Source organism: Carcharhinus amblyrhynchos, chromosome X (assembly GCF_965287045.1).
Source record: "Carcharhinus amblyrhynchos chromosome X, sCarAmb.v2.hapA, whole genome shotgun sequence".
NCBI lineage: Eukaryota > Metazoa > Chordata > Chondrichthyes > Carcharhiniformes > Carcharhinidae > Carcharhinus > Carcharhinus amblyrhynchos.
Genome location: NC_137359.1, coordinates 15,559,354 through 15,573,874, shown reverse-complemented (window position 1 = coordinate 15,573,874; position 14,521 = coordinate 15,559,354). Strand labels below are relative to the sequence as shown.

General features: G+C 48.9%; 1 protein-coding gene across 1 annotated transcript in view; it reads left to right on the top strand.

Annotated features, from left to right (window-relative positions):
* The window catches only part of LOC145361975 (aryl hydrocarbon receptor-like), a 66,514-nt gene that overhangs the window by 29,772 nt on the left and 22,221 nt on the right, over positions 1–14,521 (top strand). The window contains exon 3 of the mRNA XM_080217978.1: positions 12,260–12,369. Coding sequence (XP_080074104.1) covers positions 12,260–12,369 — 110 coding nt within the window. The remainder of the gene's footprint in view (positions 1–12,259; positions 12,370–14,521) is intronic.

Genomic DNA, 14,521 nt, shown 5'->3' with positions numbered 1-14,521 from the left:
AGTGCACTTTTACAAGTGATAAACCACAAAGGTTAGTGAGAAGTTCATGTGTTTGGCTTGTTGTCAGAAATTAGGGGAAGCAATGGCCTAGTGGTATTATCGCTGGACTCTTAATCTTGAAACCTAGTGAATGTTCTGGGGACCTGGGTTCGAATCCCACCACGGCAGATGGTGGAATTTGAATTCAATAACAAATATTTGGAATTAAGAATCTACTGATGACCCATTGTTGGAAAAACCCATCTGGTTCACTAATGTCCTTTAGGGAAGGAAATCTGCCGTCCTTACCCGGTCTGGCCTACATGTGACTCCAGAGCCACAGCAATGTGGTTGACTCTCCACTGCCCTGGGGAAGCTATGGATGGGCAATAAATGCTGGACCAGCCAGCGATGCCCAAGTCCCATAAATGAATAAAATAAATAAAATCAACCTTTGCGGTCCTGATAGGGCAAGAAGTCCTCCTCCAAACTCGGATTGGAGTTCAGATTGGTTCCAACAGCGGGAAGTCAGGTCTCTGATTGATGTAGGGCTTGGAGAGATGAATTCGCAGCAGGTTGCGAGGCAACTGTGGTTTTCATATCAGGCGGTCAAATTTCTTTACAGATTGACTTGGCCTCTCCGGAATCGGGCTGTAAGGAAAGACTTTACAGCCTCCTGCTCCATGAAGCAAAGGCGATGGAACCTCTTGCTGCTGCTTGCAATGTTCTCCTGTAGTCTGCCTAGGTGTTTTCTGTAGCTCAAAACCCGTGATCTGCAGACAGTTTTAATCACATGATCTTGTTCAACCCAAACTCAGAAGTCCAAAGACGTTGCCACACAACTGGGGACAGACGGTGGCCTGTCACACTTACCCCCAGACAACTGGTCTCTTCTGCTCTGTTCTGTGATGCCCTCTAACCTTGGAGGCGCAGAATCCTGAGGCCTACTGATTGTGTATTTGGAGTAAAGTTTGAACCGTGGCAAGAATGCACATTCCACAACGGGATGCTGTCTGGGCATGTCCATCCAAAGGGGAAGTTCCTCACCCGGGACGGCTCGCTTCGGAACTTTTCTGGAAGTTGGAGCTTGAAGCTGCGATGGCTGCCTGACCCTTTGGCAGCCATCGGAGTCACCTGGTGTGTGTGTGTGTCCATTTTAAAATGTAAAGCAGAGTTCCAGAAGCTCCCATTGGAACACAGCCCATGTTCAGAGTTCTGAATAGCACATGCCTTCTCTGGGCAAGAGAGTCGCACTGGGCCATGGTTACACACTCAGGGTCTAGGGGGACCCAATTCCTGTTTTCCCTTAAGATTTGGCTGGTCGATGGCCGAGCATCGCTAACCCATTCTCACATCTTGAACATTGGCGCTATCAGATTCAGTATTTTACGAGTCTGGGTAGACAGTTTTAAACTAACAGGGTGTAGCGTATGTGAGGATGAATCTATTACTGTCTCTATCCTGCCATTGCTTTAAGATGCATGGAATTATTACAGCACAGAAGGAGGCCATTCAGAGAACAAGGAAAGATACAGCACAGGAACAGGCCCTTCGCCCCTCCAAGCCTGTGCCGATCATGATGCCCTAACTAAACTAGAACAAACTTCTGCCCTTACTCGGTCCATATCCCTGTATCCCCTCCCTATTTATCGAATCATAGAACACTATAGCATGGCCCTTCGGCCCAACCAATCCATGGTGCCCTCCCAGCTGGTCCCAATTGCCCATGTTTGACCCATATCCCTCTAATCCTTTCCCATCCATGTACTTATCCAAATGCTTTTTAAATGTTGCTATTGTACCCGCCTCAACCACTTTCTCTGGCAGCTCATTCCATACACGCACCATCCTCTGCATGAAGAAGTTGCCCCTTAGGTCCCCTTCCCCCTCTCACCTTAAACCTACACTCTCTAGTTTTCAATTCCCCTTCCCTGGGAAAAAGACTGTGTGCGTTCATCCTATCAATGTCAATCATGATTTTATACACCTCGATAAGGTCCTCCCTCATTCTTACACGTTCCAAGGAATGAGCCCCTAGCCTGGCCAGCCGCTCCCTATAACTCAGGCCCACTAGTCCTGGCAACATCCTGGTAAATCTTCTCCACACTCTATCCAGTTTCCTATAACAGGGTGACCAAAACCATACACAATACTCAAAGTGCAGCTTCACCAACCACTTATACAACTGGAACATGTACCCATCCAGATGTCTCTTGAATGTTGCTAATGTTCCTGCTTCCACCCCCTCCTCTGGCAGCGCGTTCCAGGCATCCACCACTCTCTGTGTGTGAAAAACTTCCCCCGCACATCTCCCTTAAACTTTCCTCCTCTCACCCTGAACCTGTGCCCCCTTGTAATTGACCCTTCCACCCTGGGGAAAAAGCCTCTCCCTATCCATCCACCTCTCATCATTTTGTAGACCAGGTCTCCCCTCAGCCTCCATCTTTCCAGTGAAAACAATCCCAGTTTATCCAACCTCTCCCCATAGCCAACACCCTCGAGACCAGGCAACATCCTGGTGAACCTTCTCTGCGCTCTCTCCAAAGCTGCCTTCTGGTAGTGTGGTGACCAGAACTGCACACAATACTCCAAATGTGGCCTAACCAAGGATTTATATAGCTGCAACATGATTTCCCAACTCAATGCCCAAGCTGATGAAGGCAAGAATGCCAAATGCCTTCCTAATCACCTTGGCCACCTGTGCTGCCACTTCTAGGGAACTATGGACCTGCACGCCCAGATCCCTCTGTATGTTAATCATAGAAACCCTCCAGTGCAGAAGGAGGCCATTCGGCCCATTGGGTCTGCACCGACAACAATCCCACCCAGGCCCTATCCCCGTAACCCCATTAATTTACCCACTAATCTCTCTAACTTGCACATCCCAGGACACTAAGGGGCAATTTAGCATGGCCAATCCACCTAACCTGCACATCTTTGGACACTAAGGGGCAATTTAGCATGGCCAATCCCCCTAACCTGCACATCTTTTGACTGTGGGACGAAATCAGAGCACCCAGAGGAGACCCACACAGACATGGGGAGAACATGCAGACTCCGCACAGACAGTGACCCAAGTGGGGAATCGAACCCAGGACCCTGGCGCTGTGAGGCAGCAGTGCTAACCGCCGTGCCACCCAAATAAAGTTAGGGTCCAGATTAACTTTATAATACACCTTGGAGTTTCTGATCTGCTCTCTAACAAAGGCCTTCACATCTTTTCAAGGCGGCAGCACTACTTGGGGCATGGTTGTAAAGTTTCAAGTTTATTTATTAGTCACAAGTAAGGCTTACATTAACACTGCAATGAAGTTACTGTGAAATTCCCCTAGTCGCCACACTCTGGCATCTGTTCGGGTTAATGCACCCTAACCAGCACGTCTTTCAGAACATGGGAGGAAGCTGGAGCACCCGGAGGAAACTCACACAGACATGGGGAGAACGTGCAGACTCCACACAAACAGTGACCCAAGGCCGGGAATCGAACCCGGGTCCCTGGTGCTGTGAGGCAGCAGTGCTAACCACTGTGACGCCCTAGTTGTGAGGTTACTGCACTCAAATGGTCAATTGTTGTGTAAGTCCCAGCAGATCCTATGGGGCTATTCAATTGCGGGTAGCAGCAGCAAGGTCCCTCCTGTCCTCGCTTGATATGTACCCTCTGGGACTCTCTCCAGGAGTCACGGAACAGCGCTGGGCTGTGTCATTCCCGCTCTTGTTGCCTTCAGAGGGGGAAATGGTTCTGAAGTTATACAGAGACATTTTTCTGATGTTACAGTATGACTTGAGCGAATGTGCATTGGTCTAAAGTTACAAAGCTTCTGTTGGATTATCTTTACCCCTTCTCTGGAAGGTTGGACTTTGGATTTGTTGCTAAGCTCTTGCCGTGTGCATGTAGCAGCTTAAGTTGTGAACTTGCCTTGTAATTGGAGTCATGCCCACAGCAGAGATCCGCCCTCACATTGCAGAGAATAGCTGACAAGCTTCCTCCAGTTTCGGCTTTACTTTGGAGTGTGTGTGTGTGTGTGTGTGTGTGTAAGAACTGATCGTTCAAGATTTCGGAACTGATGATGGCCCCAGCACTGAGGAAATGTTCATTTTCTTTCCAGCCATTGTAATTTTTTGTTGTTCATTATTGGGGACGTGGGTGTCACTGGCCGGGCCCAGATTTGTTGTCCAAACCTAATTGCCCCTTGAGAAGGCTGTGGTGAGCTGCCATCTTGAATCGTTACAGTGCCTGTGGTGTAGGTACTCCCACAGTGCTGTTAGGGAGGGAGTTCCAGGATTGTTATTGGACACCAGTCAGTCCATGTAGTGTAGGTACACCCACAGTGCTTGGGCTGGGTCATCACGGGGTTTGCCCACTCGACAAGTGGAGGATATTGGCGAAAACTACCAAGCAGCAGGAGAGTGACTTGACTCATCTTCCTGATGGGTAGCTCAGATTTAGTTAAGCTTATTTATCATTGACACAAGTAAACTTTAACACTGCAATGAAGTTACTGTGAAAATCGCCTCGTTGCCACACTCCTGTTTGGGTGCACCGATGGAGAATTTAGCACGGCCATTCCACCTAACCAGCGTGTCTTTCAGATTGTGGGAGGAAACCGGAGCACCCGGAGGAAACCCACGCAGACATGGGGAGAATGTGCAGCGTCCACACAGACAGTGACCTGAGGCTGGAATCGAACCTGGGTCCCTGGCGCTGTGAGGCAGCAGTGCCACCCTGCCACCATGTGTCCTTGTTGGGGTGTAGACCACAGTGGAGCTGTTAGCTGAAGGGAATCTCTCTTAACAGGAGTGTAATAACCTCAGTGAGGCCCTTGAGGCGGGGGGGGGGGCCTTGGAGTATGAGCTCCCTGATTGAGAGAATGATTTCCCTATTCATTTGTGGGACACGGGTGTCGCTGGCTGGCCAGCATCTATTGCCCATCCCTAGTTGCCCGAGGGCAGTTGAGAGTCAACCACAGTGCTGTGGTTTTGGAGTCCCATGTAGGCCAGACCGGGTAAGGACGGCAGATTTCCTTCCCTAAAGGGAACCAGATGGGTTTTTCTGACAATGGGTCATCAGTAGATTCTTAATTCCAGATTTTTTTTATTGAATTCAAATTCCACCATCTGCCATGGTGGGATTCGAACCCAGGTCCCCCAGAAGATTAACTGAGTTTCTGGATTAATAGTCTCGTGATAATACCACTAGGCCATCGCCTTATATATATATATATATATATGTTGAGGAGTGTCAGGGATACTGACACTCTGGATTCTGACTGTGTACCTGAAGCACTCTTTGGAGTGGAATTGAGGTTCTAAGTAAAGGGGATCTGGTGATGGGACACTGGCCTCTGAGGAATTATTTTGGGGAGGGATGTCTTTTTTGAGTTTTTAGTGAGTCTTTTGAGGTACAGGTTAAAAGTGAGTCTTCACTGTTTCTCGTGCGCCCTCCCCTATCTTGCTCACCACGAGCAGATCACTTTGATCATGTGCTTGCTGGAGTTGTTGGTTTCATTTCGTGCTCTCTGCCCCACCATTGCCCCACACACCGGTCTACTCCAGATTCCACAACATGGGTGGAAAGCTGCTCTTTGCCTCAACTGTTCGTGCCAGCTCGGGTTTTGATAGTGAGGCAATTTTGCCCACCCTGCTGCCCTCTTGTGCGGGCTACAGGTGCTGGTGCCCCCCTCCCTGCCCGCAAGCTTACTCTTTATCTTTCCGTCCCCTATGACGGAGCAGTGGCCTTTTCCGGTTCTCAGGAGGACGCTGCCAATCCTCCGGTGCATAAAAATGTAATTAGTGTCCGTCCCTGGAACTGTAACACAAAGCCACGCTGTAATCGTGACGGCGTTCGTCGACACTGCTTTCTCCCAGAAGAACAATGATACAATTGGGGGATTGGTTCCTGAACCTAGGCCGGAAATCACTCATGGGACACCCACCGGTGTTGACTGCTCTCAAAGCCTTGCCCTGTCACATCGCTGACTGCTGCGCCTTACTACAAATTCCTCGGTTAGTGCGACCTCACGGTTAGTGCAATCTTGTGGTTAGTGCAATTCCTCAGTCCCGCTGCCTCGGAAAAGTAGCCAACATAATCAAGGACCCCACACACCCCGGACATTCTCTCTTTCACCTTCTTCCATCGGGAGAAAGATACAAAAGTCTGAGGTCACGTACCAACCGACTCAAGAACAGCTTCTTCCCTGCTGCTGTCAGACTTCTGAATGGACCTATCATATATTAAGCTGATCTTTCTCCACACCCTATCTGTAGCTGCAACTTCTCCCCTATGTCCTCTATGAATGGTATGCTTTGTCTGTATAGCGTGCAATAAACAATACTTTTCACTATATCCCAATACATGTGACAATAATAAATCAAATCAAATATTAAGTTGATCTTTCTCTACACCCGAACTATGACTGTAACACTACATTCTGCACCCTCTCCTTTCCTTCTCCCCTATGTACTCTATGAATGGTATGCTTTGTCTGTACAGTACGCAAGAAACAATACTTTTCACTGTATCCCAATATATGTGACAATAATAAATCAAATCAAATCAAAATCAAGGATATAATCATAAGAACATAAGAACTAAGAACAGGAGTCAGCAATTCGACCTCTCGAGCCTGCTCTGCCATTCAGTAAGATCATGGCTGATCTTTTCGTGGACTCAGCTCCACTTACCCGCCCACTTACCATAACCCTTAATTCCTTTACTGTTCAAAAATCTCTCTCTCCTTAAAAACATTCAATGAGGTAGCCTCAACTGGACAGGGAATTCCACAGATTCACAACCCTTTGGGTGAAGAAGTTCCTCCTCAACTCAGTCCTAAATCTTCCTCTTATTTTGAGGCCATGCTCCCTAGTTCTGGTTTCACCCACCAGTGGAAACAACCTCCCTGCTTCTATCTTATCTATTCCCTTCATAATCTTATATGTTTCCATAAGATCTCCCCTCATTCTTCTGAATTCCAATGAGTATAGCCCCAGTCTACTCAGTCTGTCCTTATAATCCAACCCTCTCAATTCCGGAATCAACCTAGTGAATCTCCTCTGCACCCCCTCCAGTGCCAGTATATCCCTTCTCTACTAATCACGTTGTCAGTTGGCGATTTAACCCTCAAATTCTGTGAGTCTGGGGGCTCCTTACTACAACGTAAGTTTTATGAAGTTTTTTTAGGCACAACCGTCACAATTTTAATGCACTTCAGTTTCCAACTGATCAAAGGTGGTTTGACCTGCCCTGATGTACTGACGGGCAGCGTAGGGTGCCAATCCACCTGTTTGAATGTAGTGGCATAGCGTGGTAAACTGCCACTGTAAAGTCAAAATGGGGTGTCACTTTAAGAAAACGTTACAAGTGGTGTGCGTCGTAACTCAGACACCATAAAGTGGAGAATTGTAATGAGAATAACTATCTGGTTGAGAGTTGTGTGGGATTTATTTTAGGCTGATTGTACAGAGATTTCATTACTTACACTTTTGTGGTTGATGATGTTTGTAGACTGGTGAAAGTGACTAGGCTTTCTGAAACTCTGTCAGCTTTCCTTCATGCGACTGAGTAAACTGTGTCTTTGTCTGACAAATGTCGCTGATTTTATGATATCATAGAATCATAGAAACCTACAGTGCAGAAGGAGACCATTGGCCCATCAGGTCTGTGCTGACAACAATCCCACCCAGGCCCCGATCCCTGTATCCTCACGTATTTATCCGCTGGGGCAGCACGGTGGCACTGCTGCCTCACAGCGCTAGGAACACGGGTTCGAATCCCGGCTTGGGTCACTGTCTGTGTGGAGTCTGCATGTTCTCCCCGTGTCTGTGTGGGTTTCCTCTGGTTGCTGCGGTTTCCTCCCACAGTCCGAAAGACATGCTGGTTAGGGTGCATTGGCTGAGCTAAATTCTCCCTCAGTGTACCTGAACAGGCAACTAGAAGATTTTCACAGTAACTTCATTGCAGTGTTAATGTAAGGCTACTTGTGACACTAATAAATAAACTTTAATAAGTTTTATCCCTTTAACCTGTGCATCCCGGACCTAAGGAGTGATTTAGCATGGCCAATCCCCCTAACCTACACATCTTTGGACACGAAGGGACCATTTAGCATGGCCAATCCACCTAACCTGCACATCTTTGGATGCTAAGGGGTGATGGTTAGGTGGATTGGCCATGCTAAATGGTCCCTTAGTGTCCAAAGATGTGCAGGTTAGGTGGATTAGTGGGGATAGGTCCTGGATGGTATGTTCTTTTGGAGAGTTGGTGCAGACTCAATGGGCTGAATGGCCTTTTTCTGGACTGTTAGGATTCTGCGAGAGAGGGGGACAGAAACACAGAGAGGTGAGCAAGTGCTCACCCAATGGTCTGATGTAGAAATGAGTTTAGCGCGCGCACATGAACACAAAGATGTTGCAAAAGGTGGGACTTGTTGAGAAGTGAAGGGTTAACTGTGACTGAGTGGCTGTCACGCAAGGCAGAAATTTCCATTCTCGATACTTCGAAATTTTACTCGATTTCAGTGTTCGAAGTGATTTTTGTTTCTCTCTGAGTCACGGGCTGCGTCCCAGTTTTACCACACAAAAAAAACAACGGTTTAAAGTTCACGTTTGTCAAGCCGTAACTGAGTAGCTGTGATTGCCTGAATCCTAGATGAAAACCTCAGGCCTAACCACACACCAGTTTATCACGCTATCGAGTACGCACGGAAACTCCAAGAGAGACAAATCGTCAAGGCTGCCTCCTGCAGCCTGTGGAGCAGTGCGGCCCTTGAATCAAACAGCATCGCAAATGGAGTTGCCTGATTTTGGGTTTCCCTATCCCGCAGCAAGCATTAGAAGGTGGAGGTGTTGAATGAGAACTCTCGGTTGCCCGTGAGGTCGCGCAATCCAATATGGCTGCCTGTGAAGTTGCGGGATCCAATATGGCTGCCCGTGAAGTCAGTTTGTGTGGTGTAGGTACACCCACAGTGCTGTTAGGATGGTACTGTAAGTGTAGGCAGGCTGTCGTGGGTTCAAGAAAGCAGCTCATCACCACCTTCTCGAGGGGCAATTAGGGACAGGAAGGAAGTGCTAGGCCCAGCCAGTGACGGCCACGTCCAGTGGATGAATATTTGTTCAAAAATTGAACAGATTTCATGGCCACTGATGTCCCACGACAAGGAATGTGCTGTGGGTCTTGAGGTTACCAGTGCACTAGATTCACCAGCGAGAGTACACCACAAGGAAGCAGTTGCGTGCTGCTTCATATCCCCTGCTCTAAGTATTGAAGCTGAAAGGTTTACCTTGATTTTTCTGCGCTGATATTTGTGAGAATGCCCATGTCTATCTGGCAGTGGACATGTAGACATAGTCGAGGGTTGCAGGTGGGGTCGTGGGCATCGAATCATACAGTGCAGAAGAGGCCCTTCTGCCCATCCAGTCTGCACCGAGACGTGAGAAACAGCCACCTAATCCACTTAGCCCCTGAATGTTCTGATGTGCCAAGTGCGCATCCAGGTCATTTTTAAAGGGTATGAGGCCTCCACCACCCTCCCAGGCAGCCCATTCCAGACCCTCACCACCTTCTGGGTAAAAAGATTTTTCCTCACATACCCCCTCCAGTGGTTAGCACTGCTGCCTCACAGTGCCAGGGACCCGGGTTCGATTCCCAGCACGGGTCACTGTCTGTGTGGCGTCTGCACATTCTCCCCGTGTCTACGTGGGTTTCCTCCGGGTGCTCCGGTTTCCTCCTACACTCCAAAAATGGGCGGGTTAGGTGGATTGGCTGTGCTAAAATTGCCCCTTAGTGTCAGGGGGACAAGGTAGTGGAAACGTATGCGGTTATGGGGATAGGGTCTGGATGGGATTGTGATTGGTGAAGACCTGATGGGCCGAATGGCCTCCTTCTGCACTGTAGGATTCTATGATTCTATAAACCTCCTGCCTCTCACCTATGTCCCCTCGTGACTGACCCTTCAACTAAGGGGAACAGCTGCTCCCTATCCACTCTGTCCCTCATACACCTCAGGTCTTCTCTGCTCCAGGGAAAACAACCCAAGCCCATCCAACCTCTCCTTATAATTTAAATGCTCCATCCCAGTCCTGGTGAATCTCCTCTGCACCCCCTCCAGTGTAATCACATCCTTCCTATAATGTGGCGACCAGAACTGCACACAGCTGTGGCCTCACCAAAGTTCTACACAACTCCAACATGACCTCCCTGCTTTTGCAATCTGTGCCTCGCTGGATAAAGGCAAGTGTCCCATCTGCTCTTTTCACCACCGTACGAACATACCCTCCTGAGATCTGCGGACAGACACGCCAAGGTTGCTTTGTTCCACAGAACTTCCCAGTATTTTGCCGGCAACATTCCGAAACGGCAAAGAAAGAAAAGATCAACTTCTTGCCTCTGTGATTCTCTGCCCACAGTCGGACGGAATGGGAAGTGTCCTTGCCAATTGGAGACAATTGTTTACTCCTGTTGCCATGCTATTTTTGCCAACCCAAGCATGACCAACTATCTGATGCATGACTGAAAGAGATAAACAGTTTTGCTGAATTCTTCCCCAGTGGGGTGTGTCCTGAACATGTAGAAGTGTGCATTGGAGATATTTCTTGATGTACGAGATACATGGTTCATTCAACAGTAAATGTATTCCCTTTAACTGTGGCCCTCCCTGAAATACTCGTCAAACCTTTTTTGTATTTATTGTCTGGATGACATTTTTTACAAAATCAGATAGCTCCCATGTTACTGGGATAAACATCTCAAGATGTGCAGCAAGGAAAAAGATAAGCTACTGGGAGCAATGATTCGAAACCCGGCCGATGAGATAGTTTTTAACCAGGGTCTTGACCAAGAGGGAGAGACAGAGCGATCTAGGAAGGGAACTCACAATGATCGTGCTGGCAAAATATGCCAGCCTCCACAACCTCACTTCATAGGATCTGTGCAGTGGCCAAAGAGGCCATTCAGCCCATCAGATCTGCACTGACTCTCCAACAGAGCATCCCACTCAGGCCAGATCACCATTCTCCCAAACATTTGCCCCACTAATCCCCCGAACCCACACATCCGAGGACACTAAGGGACAATTTGGGATAGATGGACTGGCTCTGCTAAATTGCCCCTTAGTGTCCAAAGGTGTGTAGGTTAGGAGGATTGGCCATGCTAAATTGCCCCTTAGTGTCCAAAGATGTGCAGGTTAGGAGGATTGGCCATGCTAAATTGCCCCTTAGTGTCCAAAGATGTGTAGGTTAGGAGGATTGGCCATGCTAAATTGCCCCTTGGTATCCAAAGTTGTGTTTGTTAGATGGATCCTCATCACTCACCTGAAAGCTCGTGATTCCAAATAAATTGGCTAGACTTTAACCTAGTGTTGTGAGACCTCTTACTGTGCCCACAACGCAGGCAACTCCACATCATGCCCATTGATGTAGACAGGGGCATGTTCTCCTTTACGCTTCCTGAAGTCAATGACAATCTCCTTCATTTTGTTGACACTGAGGGAGAGATTATTGTCGCTGCACCAGTTCACCAGATTCTCTATCTCATTCCTGTACTCTGTCTCATCATTGTTTGAGATCCGACCCACTACAGTGATGTCATCAGCAAACTTGAAAATCGAATTGGAGGGGAATTTGGCCGCACAGTCAGAGGTGTATAAGGAGTATAGTAGGGGGCTGAAAACACAGCCTTGTGGGGCACCGGTGTTGAGGATGATTGTGGAGGAGGTGTTGTTGCCTATCCTTACTGACTGCGGTCTGTGGGTTAGGAAGTTCAGGATCCAGTCCCAGAGGGAGGAGCCGAGGCCCAGGCCACGGAGTTTGGAGATGAGTTTTATGGGAATAATAGTGTTGAAGGCTGAGCTATAGTCAATAAATAGGAGTCTGACATAGGTCTCCTTGTTATCTAGGTGTTCCAGGGTTGAGTCTAGGGCCAACTATCTGGAGGGGAGTCAGTGCAGACTCCATGGGCCGAGTGGTCTCCTTCTGCACTGTAGGGATTCTACGATAATTATCTTTCTTGACATGTTCCCAATGGCGGCTGGATATAGCATTCGGGGTGAATGGGATCAAAGGTTATGGGGAGAAAGCAGGATAAGGCGACTGAGTTGGATGATCAGCCATGATGGTGATGAATGGCGGAGCAGGCTCGAAGGGCCGAATGGCCTCCTCCTGCTCCTATCTTCTATGTTTCTATGGGAGAAGCCTGGGGCCTTTACTAAATGGGGTTCTCCGCATTGTTCTGTATTTGTGGAAATTCCCTCCTCATACTTACTCAGCAATGTTTGTGACTGCCTTACAGCTACTCTGGGACAAAGAAAGAGATGTGTACCCTTGGAGCAGCCTGGAGTAAGCAAGCGGCTTCCAACCCTTGGCAACGCAATGCCGTCGGAAGGGGAACTGTTGCTGCAGGTAAAGGAAGTGATGCGGTCTTGGGGCTTTTATTTCTTCAGGCATTTACCTGGACACCTCAGCTGGAGGCAGGGCTGGGAGTGGGGGGAGGGGGGGGGCAGGGGGTCTGGGAGCAGTGAAGCAGGTGGGGGTGTGAGGGCTGGGAGCAGCAGGGGCAGGGGTGCTGGGAGCGGTGAGAGGGGTGGAGGGAGGCTGGGAGCAGTGAGGGGGGTGGGGGGGGAGGCTGGGAGCAGCGAGGGGGTGGTGGGGGGAGGCTGAGACCGGTGAGGGGGAGGCTGGGAGCAGTGAGGGCAGGGGGGGCTGGGAGCAGCGGTGGGGGGACGGTGGTTGGGGCTGGCAGGGGGGGAGGTGGAATTGAACATGAGCCTTGCGTTCTGAGCTGACACTCCAGGGGGCGCTGCTGAAGTGTGTTGCACTGGCAGGGGTGCAATCTTTCTCATGGGACAATGAATCACAGCTCTCCCCAGTGCCCCACGGCCCGGTTGGAAAGAGTGTAACAAGCCCTCGCTGAGTTTCTGACACGGACTTCCTCCCGACGTTTCTCCCTCAAGGAACACTGTCAAATAACGGACTGGTTGGCCATTTTGCCCATTGGCTGTTGTCAGTCACAGAGGTGCACAGCAAAGATAATAGGCCCATCAGCCCATCACGGTTGACACAGTGGTTAGCACTGCTGCCTCACAGTGCCAGGGCCCTGGGTTCGATTCCCTGCTTGGGTCACTGTCTGTGTGGAGTTTGCACATTCTCCCTGTGTCTGTGTGGGTTTCCTCCGGGTGCTCTGGTTTCCTCCCACACTCCAAAGATGTGTAGGTTAGGTGGATTGGCCATGCTAAATTGCCCCTTAGTGTCCAAAGATGTGCGGGTTAGGTGGATTGGTCATGGGAAATTGCCCCGAGTATCAAGAGGTCTGGCAGGATGAATGTAGGACGTTAGGGGAATAAGGCTTGGGTGGGACTGTGGTCAGTGCAGACTTGATGGGCCGAATGGCCTCTTTTTGTACTGTAGGGATTCCATGATTCTACATCTGCGCCACTTGAAGATAAACCTGCAAAACAGTCTGCAGTATTTGCCTGCAGTGAGTGCAAAGCAAAATTAATTTATTGGCTGCCCTTTAGATGTGCAAGGTGCAATATACGTGACGGCTTTTTATCTTAAAGGGGCAGTCCGCTTTTGACACTGTGTTCATAGACATGTGAAGGATTTTACAGTGTGAGGAAGAGCAATTTGCATTGGAGGGGGTGCAGAGGAGATTCACCAGGATGCAGCCTGGGATGGAGCATTTAAGTTATGAAGAGAGGTTGGATCGACATGGGTTGTTTTCTCTGGAGCAGAGAAGACTGAGGGGCGACCTGATCGAGGTGTACAAGATTACAAGGGGCATGGACAGAGTGGATAGGGAGCAGCTGTTCCCCTTTTGATTTAGTTTGATTTGATTTATTATTGTCACATGTATTGGGATACAGTGAAAAGTATTGTTTCTTGCACACTATACAGACAAAGCATACCGTTCATAGAGTACATAGGGGAGAAGGAAAGGAGAGAGTGCAGAATGTAGTGTTACAGTCACAGCTATGGTGTAGAGAAAGATCAGCTTAATGCGAGGTAGGTCCATTCAAAAGTCTGACGGCAGCAGGGAAGAAGCTGTTCTTGAGTCGGTTGGTACGTGACCTCAGACTTTTGTATCTTTTTCCCGATGGCAGAAGGCGGAAGAGAGAATATCCGGGGTCCTTGATGATCTGGCTGCTTAGCTGAGGCCGCGAGAAGTGTAGATAGTCAATGGATGGGAGGCTGGTTTGTGTGATGGATTGGGCTTCGTTCACAACCTTTTGGAGTTCCTTGTGGTTTTGGGCAGAGCAGGAGCCCATACCAAGCTGTGATATAACCAGAAAGGATGCTTTCTATGGTGCATCTGTTGGTTGAAGGGTCAGTCACGAGGGGACACAGGTTCAAGGTAAGGGGTGGGAGGTTTAGGGAGGAAAATCCTTTTTACCCAGAGGGTGGTGAGGGTCTGGAATGTGCTGCCTGGGAGGGTGGTGGAGGCCTCACAACCTTAAAAAGTATCTGGATGAGCACTTGGCACATCAGAACATTCAGGGCTATGGGCCAAGTGCTGGTAAATGGGATTAGGTGGGAGGTCAGGTGTTTCGAATAT